We start from the raw sequence: 11,546 nt of genomic DNA, 5'->3' as shown, positions 1-11,546 counted from the left end.
AGATTCATTAGTGTCGCCTGAGATAATGGTTAAACTTTGTTTGATTGAAAATATTATTAGTTGAATCCTGATTAACAGGAGAATTTTGTTTTGTTTCAATTTGGTACTTACATAAATGTATAATTGTGCGAATTTTAATTGTCACGTACAAATCATTTTTTTCTTTTAATATCAGTTGAAATAATTGATTACTCCGTTCGAAAAGAATTATTAAATCTACTATTTGAAGAGCTAAAATTAGCTTTATTTTAATCAAAAAACTATTTGTGCAAATTGATTTATTACTTCTAGAAGTTTATTCGAAGGAAGAGTGAAATGAATTTGTATGAATTTGTATGAATTTATTAAATCGGGCATTTTTTAATAATCTTTTAATAAGTTCGCATCTATCTGCCTATATTAGATGACCGGTAATTACTCGCTTTTGTATAGGAATTCATGTATCATGAAAAAGTACGCGCCGTTCCCGTTGCACCGCGCATCGCCGATTAATCGATAGCTCGTGCCTCATCCGAAAAGCCAATGCGCGTTGCACACATTCTCCGGCGTGCGGTCCGTATCCGCGTGCGCTGTGCAAGCAGGCAGCAATTGGCGTCGGAGGTCAACATACCGTTATAGCCGCGCGTCGCCGTCGTCGCCGTCTCTATTTCACGGACTGGACCGCACTCGGATGACGGCGTCGCCGACGTACGCGTGACGCGCTGCGTGTGCGCTAATCTACACACCGCATCGTGTGGACGCGCACTGGCCCGCGCGTCTAATTGCAAAAGCGTAATTACCGCGACAATAAGCGCGTATACGCGCTCAAAAACAATACGGAACGAGAAAGATGGAGAGAGAGAGGGAGAGAGAGGGAGGGAGGGAGAGAAAGAGAGAAGCCGGGAGGAGATAGGCGGAAGCCGTGATCCGATGAATGCCTCTCTGACCGCTGCAGTGCGCTGGGGTTACGCTTAGGTGCGATAGGAGATGCAACGATGCTCGACCATCGGCAATGAAATCCTCGTGGTACGATCGCGGTGTTCGATTTCCATTGGTCGCTTGTTGATTGTTTTACGGGCACGTTAGGATTATATAAACGCACTCTCTCTTTCTTCGATGTACTTTGAGATTTGCCACAGCGACGAGTCTTCTTCAATTTCTAATTGCAGATTGATCAACTCGTTCTTTTTCTATCCTTTTATATTTTATATGCTTTTTATTTTTCCTTTTTTGTCGGTTTTTTTGTCGGACGAATGCGATGGAATTTTTCTTTCGAGAAATATAATTCCAACTTGTTTAATTAGAATTTTTGTGTAATTGTTTATCTAATAACTGAAAGTTAATAAAAGTTATGGAACATTTTATACATCTATTTTTTTTTTTTTACCGAAACAAAATTAAAAGGAAATATTAATGCGATGACTTTATTTCAAATAACTTACAAAGACGACCCGGTGCATCACAGTTATGTACAAATGAAAGCAAAACTTAGATGGTACATGTCGAATTACATATGTCGCAATGAATTATGTGATCCTTCATACCTTAGAAATTAGAGTTATATAAGACGAATTAAATTTTTCACTTATGTAATAAAGGGAAAGAAATAGTTGAAACAACTGTTACCTATTTTTTTTCTAGATAGAATCTGTTAAGTTATTGAAACAATTAAATTCTGAATTTAACAACTAATTTATTAAATAGATATGATTATATTTATATTAAAATAAAAATATAAATTATTTTTACAAGACACACTATTGTAAAATATATCATAAAATACTATCGCAATTTATTTTCAGTCTACAAAGTTATCAAAATATATATCTTTTTACTTTGCAATTTATTCTATTTGTATATAACATAAAGTTATACAAAAATAGTCCGCATTTAAGAAAAGCGATGTTACGTCATTCATTATTTATCTAAAAAATTTTTTAGGATATGGAATCAAAATCATACGACTGAAAAAAATGATTTTGCAATCATAGCGAAAATTATTTAGATATGCAAAATTAATTAAAATGAATAAATAACTAGCAAACTCTGTGATATTTCATATATTCTATATTTAATTAATATAATAAAAACAGACTTTATATCTGAATAATTTGTCAAAAATTGAATAAAGAAGTATTTTTGTCTAATCAGATAATAGCCAGTCACACTTCATATAAAAGTGACTGTGTGATTTGGTTATATGATTTAAATTTTCTTGCATATATTATTAGAATTGCTACTATAAATTCTACATGTGACAGACAATTTTTAGCAGCGATACATTTTAACTATATCATTTAGAATTCTAGCTGAATCAGTGTAACATTTTTTGAATAAATAGAAAAGAAAATAGCGTGTTACTCAATCGCGAAGCGTATGTAATTTTTTTGATAAAAGAGTCATTTTCACTGCTCAAATATAGGATCAGAGTTATAAGCCTTATAATTGATGCGCAGGTGCGAAGAGGCGACTGAAGTGGAGACGCATCATCAGCAAACGGCAGCTACGACGATGGGCGTCGCTGAGGACGAGACACCGTCTTCCCTGACTTCGTCGCATCCGAATACCAACAATCCCAATCAGGAAGGTGAGTTTGCACGCTTACGTGTACCGTAATCAAAGCACTTAGCCGAAGAATCGGAGTGGCGGCTTATCATTCGGTTATCACGTGGATATCTTCAAATTTCCCATGTTAGCGGTCGTCGCGGACGATAGATCGGACGTATCGTGAGAGCCTTCGTTGAACCTTCCGGGTTTTTCTCGTCGATGAATCGTTCGTTGCGACATTTGAGTGTGATGCAGCAATGGAGACAAAAAAATCTCGTGTCGGGATTGGCCGATTTGCGCCAGCGTGCACTCAAGTGCAGTGCTCGCGTGCTGCATAAGAATAAGCTCAAAGAATGAAAGTCACGTTGCTGCTCTCCAGCTGTTCTCGAGAGTGTGTTTTGTCTCTTATCCCATCGGGTTTTTTGATGCAGAACATTGCACGTAGATTTCATCCTATTTATATGTTTTATAATATTTTACATATGTTGTAATACTTTATACTTCATCCTTGCAAGCATTAGAATATATTATTAGGATTCCTTATAAATATATATTTTGTTTAAATGAAAATTAATGTTTAGAAACTAAATATTTTAATAATTCAGAAATACTAGTACATTTTTTTGTATTTGTTAACTATCTAGATTTAATTTGTCAAGCCAAAAACTTTATCTAAATTCTAAAGAAAGTAATTATATCGTATAAAAACGTTATTGAGATAATGGATTTCTGTAACCATTTTAACGACATATAGTTTCTATAATTGAATAAGCTTGATTAAATTTTCCAAGTAAGAAGATTAATTACTTAACCAATTCTTAATTTTCAAAGTTCTTGTCACATTTTTGTATTATTCAGAATTAATATACTTATCTGCCTCTGTTTCTATGCGAAAAGAATTCGCTCATTAATCGCTTTAATCGTCCTGTCACGGAAGTTCGTAGTGCGACACGATGAAATCGTCCACTTCTTCTCGACGGTGACCGTCGTGAAACGGTGCCTTACCTTGCCTTTCATTCCGTATTAGATTGCAATCGCGGAAGGGTAACGAGCTGAACAGACGTGGAGTGCTTCACCTTATTCTTTTTTTCTTCCGCGTGGCACATTCGAAACGTGTTTAGAATCATCGGATTCGGCTTTGCCTTGAAATAAGGTGTAGTCGTTTCTCGTGTAAGTCTTTAGGAAATAAGAAAAATACGAGAAGGTTAATCAGCTCCGAATAAATGCGAGCTAAACAATTCTCGTCTCCACGAAAGTATCTTGTCTTTATATACATTTGATTGAACTTTTCGTATTAAAAAAAGTGTAAAACACTCGAAAAGGATATTCAGAGAATTATTTCAGAGATTTGTGTTTAACAAAAAATATAAATAAATTGACATAATTAATTCTTTATCTTTAATTCTTTATTTATTCATCTATCATGATCGCTGTCCGCGAAATTTTTGAAATAATATAACACTTGAGTTCAAAGTGATTTAAACCGACTCGAACTGGTTCGAGCTGAATCCGGACTAGAGTGGTTCATACCGATTTAATTCTTATGTCCGTAACACACGCATCTATCAAAATCTCGCGAAGTTTTTCAATTTAACCGTTTAAACTTTTCACTCTACATCGATTTCGCAAGCAGTTTTCCATAGAAATAGACATGAAGATTTTCTCAATATGGGAAATATTTTCTACGCTTATATCAAGTGTTATTGAAGTTCCGACCTCGCGTAATGTTTTTTTTTTTCCCTTAGGTCACACAGCGGTACGATGTCATTGCCGTAATTAATTTGAATCTACTGTCGGCAGTCTTGTTGCGTAATTACACACGGCAGTCGTACAGTCGTTGTAACGCCGCAACGTCCTGTCCGACGCGCGGCCACGTCAAGTTTCAATGGGGTTTATCTAACTGCGATGTAACGTCATGCGTGCAATGCCACCGTGCTCGACCGTGCATGTCCACACAGAACTTCAGGCTAATATTCTCCTAGTAGAGGATTTTTCCTACCGCGGGCGAATATTTCGTGGATTTCGCAGTATATTTGCGTCGCGTAAATGCTGATATAACGATCGAAGATTTAAAACTGTACCATAAACACAGCGAGCACCATAGACTCACAGCAAATTCAGACGTAAGACGGACATTTATCGTTTTACTTTTGCTTAATAATGTAACATCGCTATATCGCTGCTTATTATTATTATTGTTATATTTATTAAAAGTTTTTTATCGTACGTCATTTTGGCAATTTGCCAAAGATTCAATCTTGCATCTTGTCAATTGAGAATAATTCGCGATGAAACGAGGTGGTGAGCACGCGACTAATCTCGATACGGTTGTGAACAGCGAACGGGATAGCGACGAGAGGGATAACAGGCGCGGCTCGCTTTCTCCAAACTGTCTTAATTATTTAACGAAGAAAATGCCTCTCCCTTCTCGAGTCCCGCTTCCCTCCGCCCCCTCTCCGGTCATCTCTTTTCCCGCGGTGCGGCTTTTCGCAATGCTCTCTGTGAAGAGCGAGCCGTGTACGGCGTGTCTTTATCGAGTCACGTCGTACATGCGGCGTGTATTCTCAGAAACGCGTAATTTTGCAAGCCGCGATTATGCAGTGCGGGTCCATTGAACCGCACACTCCGGCCTGTGCTGCGTGTTCACTCGCGCTGTGATGCGATGCGACGCGGCTCTCGTCGGCTCTTCGGAGTGGGACGACGCTCCTAACGCATTCGCATTCGCGAATTAGAGGTTCAATTTTAACGTACCGATGCTTTCACTAAATTGGTATGTCGTTAATTATATGCAAATTGATATTTTACGCGGAAATACCGCAGGATATACTTTAATAACGTTAAGTTTACAAAAAAATTTTTTTTCTAATTGTTAATTTAATTTTTAATTGAACTAGACAAAGTGCTTGACAAATTTTTGAATGTTGAAAACGATGCTGTAGGAGAAAATTTTTCCAAATCTAAAATTTAAAATATACTTTGGTTCAAAATAATTATTTGGATGTGTAACTTAGTATAATTAACGAAAAAGATTCTTAAGAAATTAAATATTTATTATGTAGGTTTAAAAAATATTGTCGTATGTTTTGATATTATCGAAAGTAATTGGTATTTTCGGCAAAAATATTGATTTATTTTTGATGTATCATTTGTTATAATTAAATCAATTTTAAGCAGAAATAGGATGTAAAATTGATTTTCTATTGAAGTAAAAATTGTATTATGATAATATTAAAATTTCCTGAATTTCCAAATTGATTCAATTAGCAAAATGATATTGCGATAGTATATTAATTGGATATAATGGAAAAAATACATGTAAGTATAATTTAACAAAATTAATTTCACCGTTCATCTCTTTTTAATTAATGTTTTAATATTTTTATCGAGCCATATATAATATATCGCTAGCGTATCATTCTATGATACTTTTATTCATACTTTCGTTATCTTGACGGTTGAATTCATTGCATGCCATATGGCAATGACACTTTACGCTTTGCAAACTTTAAACAACGCTAGAATACATTGGTGGGAGAAGATAGAAAAGATAAATAAATTAATCTTATCGCTGTTTATCCTTGACGTTGAACATGACTCAGTCAAATCGATTGCTATTGAATTTTCTATCAGTATGTACGGTTCTATATCTTGGCAATTAATCATGGCAGGAATCATAGAAATATGATATATGATATATTTCATATGAAATATAATATAATGATATATTTAATTTTATTGAGCAAGAAATATTTTTATATCTCTTAATATAATTAAAATTTGAATGACCGAAGCGATTTTATTAAAAGCGGAAATGTTTTGTAAATATTTTTGTATTATTTCGCAAGAATAGTGCAATCAAACGTTGATATTTAATCATATTATTAGCATGCCAATTTTCTGGATAAGATATATTGACAAATCTAATTGAAAGAGTGTTTATTCAACAGGATTATACATCCAAAAAGTTTCACATTTGCTACAATTTCGAAAATTTAGAAAGTTACACGCAAAGTTTACACGCAATGAAACTGAGGATTTCGTTACCAGGTCAGGTCAAAGGTTGACTGTTGAACTTGTGACGAAGAGATGGATAGTGATCACGTTGCATCAGTTCACTCTTTGGTTGTCACTTGATTTTATCATTTATATTCGTCCTTCAGTTTCAAAACCGTTAGCCGAGAAAATATATACGTGATCCCGGCTTGCAGCAGATGACTTGTGATGGAGATTATTGAAACATATACCTATTACACTTCAAAACATCAAATCGCTTGTTTATGTATGAGCTGCAGTCAAAATTGCATCTTTTGCATGAAAAGAATATGTTTTGAATATCTACTAACGTTACTTCTTAATTTTTAGTAGTCTCTTTCACGATAATGATGTCAAAGTTTACGGTTATTAAACTCTTGAACTTTTTCTAAAAGCGTTAAACTTTGAGTTTTTCGCACGATCACATGAATATTTCAAGTGGTTTTTGCTTTTTAAGTTTCACCGACATCGGTGAAAGAAAATTTTAATCTAACTTTGTTAGAGACTTATATTTATCAAATATATAGGAAAATGTAAATCTTGTGATTTTTCACAAGTTTTGTCTTTCCTTATCTGCGAGTCGGAATCAGATACAACGAGCGTACAGAATCGGAACAAATTACTTAATTCAGACGAGTGTAAGAATTAGATATCGCGCGCTTCCGATGCGATATAAATATCGAAATTCATTCCACTTAAATGAACGTACACTTATCATGCGTAACATCAAAGAGGATGCTTCCTCAATTAGCCGTAGTCAACTAAAATCGGAGACGATTGTATGGAAGTTCAAGAGCCGTTTCCCTCCTTCTGCCATCGAGGCACGTGAGCTGCACGTGAGGAAAGCAACGTGTGCGGACTGCTATTTACTTAGCTCTATCTCGTGCAACAAACGCGTCCCCTTTGTTCCACCTCCGTCTCTCAGCTTCATTATAGTCAATAACTCCTTTCCCGGGCCGAGAGAACGAGGCGACGTTTCTGACCTGGCACTATCATCAGCGTGGCATCTCTCTCTCAACGAGTTATTGTAGGAAACAAAAGAATACTAGTGTTGTTGTACGGAACCCCTCCAACTGTACCGGCAATTTGCATAGTAACCGAGCCAAATCTGGGTCGAAATATGGATCCACGAGTATCGATGCTGTGCGCGCGCGCGCGCGCGCAAATATTCCGCGAATAGTGTCACTTTCTCCTAGCAATATGCAGCATCACTTCCGAAAAGATGCGGGTCGAAGAATGAAATCGTGTTACATTTTTCATCTAGAAGTGTTCGGGAGAGATTGAAGCCGATAATGAGAAAAAATGTTTTCGAATATTAAATTAGATTAAGTGACAACCGCGCGTATAAATGTTGGAGAATAATTTTGAATAGACAGTTGTTATAGAATTCTAGCAGATATTATCTTTTCACACACATGTGTATTCTATGCGCGTCTTCTTGTGGGGTGAAGGAAAAAAGAAAAATGTAAATACACAAGACAAAGATATTGGTGATGTGTTCCGTACGCGAGACAGAATGTATTATATAACGACCATTGTTTTCATAACTTCCGCAGGAAGAAGAACTGACAAATGGCAGGAGGATGCGCACACGTTTATATTTTTCCGCGAATATTTTTCCCCGTAGTCGCGAGAAAACCGATATAAGTGAACGATATAAGTGAACGGAGTAGACTTCATCCAAATTGCATTGCTGTATTTTCAGGCCTCGCTGCGAAAATCGATGTTCCGAAATTCGCTCCTCGAGCATGCCAGTCTATTCGAGAACAAACTCTCGTCTCGGCCCAGCTCTCGAATTGTTTGCAATGAAAATTGCATACCGCATGTGCGCATAGCAGAAACATCATGTTTGGTGATCACAGTAATCCCATAGCAACAGTCGTAAATTGTTTTAGAATTAATATTATATTATACGATTAATATTATATTATCTTACAATAATGGATATTAAATTAGATAAGATGGAAAATTATTAATAATACGAGAAATAAAGAGAAAAGATATAATAAAGCAAAATATTTATATGTAGAAAGATGCTAGTTTTGATTACATAAAAGTGAAATTTTTTTTGCTACTTATTAAGTGTCTGTGTGTAATACGGTTTAATAATACACTTATATTTTGTGTATTAGGAACATTAAACATGAAAAATTTCGAATATTTTTATCATAACTTTAGAAATGACATAGTTAATTAAATTTAATTAAAGAAACTTTCTAATTTTATATATCTTCACATCGAAAAAGTATGGACAAAGGATGAAACATTTATAATAAAAAAATACTTTCTAAATAATATTGGGAGGTAGTTTCGTATCGACTTACGTGTGCTAAAATTGCACGCAGCTTTATCTGCCAGTTGCCATCGCTGATAATATAGGTATCTATATAGATATCTTCGATATGCATATAAAGTTCGCTTCAAACAATAAATTGCAAATTAATTATAATTAAAAATTAAAACACAAAATTAAAATCCTGATGTGTGATACCAGTTATTCACAAAATTATACGAAATTATACGAATTATACGAATATTAGCTTTTTAGTTTTAATCGATTTTGAGTTTCACAATTGATTACACAATTTGTTGTAATAATATTTAACATTTCGAGAAATAATATACGAACGGATTTTATTATCATTTAAAGAAGGCATACACATATTTCTTATTATAAAATAATGAAATTTGTGTAATAGACATTTTCATAAACACCTAATTATTTTTTCTAAATCTCTCTTGTTTAATTTCTTCAAATTTACCATAGATTAAGGCAAAAATACATGAAATAATTTGTTTATGATTTAAAAAAGAAAATTATTTCTGAAGAGATTAACGAAGCATATCCATTTGTTCCGCGACGCATTCCCGGAAAACAGGAGTAAAGTTCGTGCCGCTTCGCTATTGTTGTCATTGTTGTCTGTCGCGATATGTCCCCGTCGTGTTATCAGAGTGGAAATCCTGCCTTGGAACGTATTCGCGTGTGATCGCATCGCTGATTTTCGTTGGGCAATCCAGGTGGAACGCCTTCGAAAATTGCGCATCCGGGAGAGTCTTGCCCCGACTAATCCTTAATCCTTGACCCGTTAATGCCTTCTTCATCGGGCAGGTGTACTAAATTTCGCGCGTTAACTGCTCGTGTTTATGTAACGAGTCATTCCCGACAACGGTACTTGCCCCTGCCACTTGAAAAATCATTCGTATTCGTGGGATTAACGAGAAATAAGATGCGTATCTTACCTTACATATATTTTATACGTAGTTCTTGTGTGTAGGACGTTAGCATTATACATTTCAAAGCGGTTGATAAAACCGGTTTGCGAGAAAAATGCAAATTCGGACATGGCGTGGAACTAAATATCCTTGTTGACTTATGCAGTTAAAGATGCATACGTTAGAGTTTATCAGGCAACCAAAATAACTCCAATTTTCTGATGCTACTAAAATTTCATACACGCTTCCAATATCATCTTTCGCATTGTAATTAATATTGTCTGCTACATAAATTCTTACTAATTAATAATCATTATTTAAATTAAAATAAAGCTTAATAAGATTTTTTTAACACTTTGACCGCATATTTAATATAAACATTTTAATAAATGAAAAAATGGAGATGTAGATATTTTTTACTCACATTAAAATTCACCAAAAACAAAGAATTACAATGCAATTAAATAATATTGCAATATAATAATATTGATTACTTAAACAAATTTTTAATTTATATCACATGATGTAGCAGCACATAAAAATTTTGAATATTATACGAAAGTATAGATATATTAACAGGATTCACGCATGATCATAATCTGACCCCAAAAAATATATAATTTTTGTCATTAAAATTATGTTTCGACGGTTGTATCTCGATACAATTATTGATACAGACTGCGATTTACAAGAGCGACTTTATATTACATAATAAAAGTCTTTAGTCAATAATAAAAGGACATTGAATGAGAAAGAAAAGATCCAACGAGGATTTTTGTCATCTTTACATTGTTTCGAGTCACGTTTTGCCTTGTAACACGATAGTAAGATTTACGATATCGCAAGTTGCTGAGGGAAAATCAGCCGTTTTTCGTTAGACGCGGTATTCTCACCTAGTATACGATATGTAGAGGAGTACTGCAGTATTTTAGTCGGGTCACGTCCCTTGAACCGTTGCCAAATGTGCCTCGCCCTCTCTTGTTCGCCAAGTTTTTCGCGTCCCAGTCACACGGGATAGTTTATGAAATTCCGCCTGCAGCCCTATCGTAGGTGTCCTGGATCAAACGTGCATTCTAATGATGTCGAACGTTCGATATTCTTATAAAATCCGCCATATGGGCGCAGCAACGACAAATACAGGATATACCTTTTCTTCGTTGCGATACTTATGCAGTGACATACTTTTTTACTCAAGCAAATTTTTGATAATTGGAATTATTTCAGGAAATGATTTTTTATTGGTAATTAATTATTATTGCTAATTAACAACTTCTATTTTGCAATATAAAAATAGTCTTCATTTGTTTACTCGAAATTTCAAAAAATTGATTTTACAATTATAAAAATTGAATTTAAATTAATGAAACATAAAATGTGTTGTGTAATTAAAGAAAATGATTTGTTTTGCCGAAAGATTTTCTCTAGTTATTCGCATTATTTTATGTCTTTTGATTCTTAATCTAGACATTTTATGAAGATACCAAACATTTGTGAAAGCATTTCATATATTTCTTTGGATCAATATATTATTTAAATTGTGTTTTTGTGAGAGTTTGGGGATTTAAATGCATGTTTAATTTCTATTACGATGCAAATTGAATGACAAAATATTCATCAAAATTTATTCAGTGTAATTTTGATATAATATGCAAGACGTTGATAGAAAATGCGATTATTATTACTTATATTATTTAATGTAATATTCCATTATAATAATCTGTATTATGTTTTAAAAAAAAGTGTATTAAATATTTATATAATATAATTGATAATAG

At 34.2% G+C, this 11,546-nt stretch overlaps 1 protein-coding gene across 1 annotated transcript in view; it reads left to right on the top strand.

The window, feature by feature from the left end:
- The window catches only part of trc (Serine/threonine-protein kinase tricornered), a 129,051-nt gene that overhangs the window by 6,794 nt on the left and 110,711 nt on the right, over positions 1-11,546 (top strand). The window contains exon 2 of the mRNA XM_089083504.1: positions 2,436-2,566. Coding sequence (XP_088939630.1) covers positions 2,436-2,566 — 131 coding nt within the window. The remainder of the gene's footprint in view (positions 1-2,435; positions 2,567-11,546) is intronic.

The sequence above is a fragment of the Pogonomyrmex barbatus genome, unplaced genomic scaffold (assembly GCF_055798465.1).
Source record: "Pogonomyrmex barbatus isolate J1 unplaced genomic scaffold, ASM5579846v1 scaffold7, whole genome shotgun sequence".
In the NCBI taxonomy this organism is placed as follows: domain Eukaryota; kingdom Metazoa; phylum Arthropoda; class Insecta; order Hymenoptera; family Formicidae; genus Pogonomyrmex; species Pogonomyrmex barbatus.
Note: the sequence above shows the minus strand (reverse complement) of the source record. Positions and strands in the feature narration are given on the sequence as shown.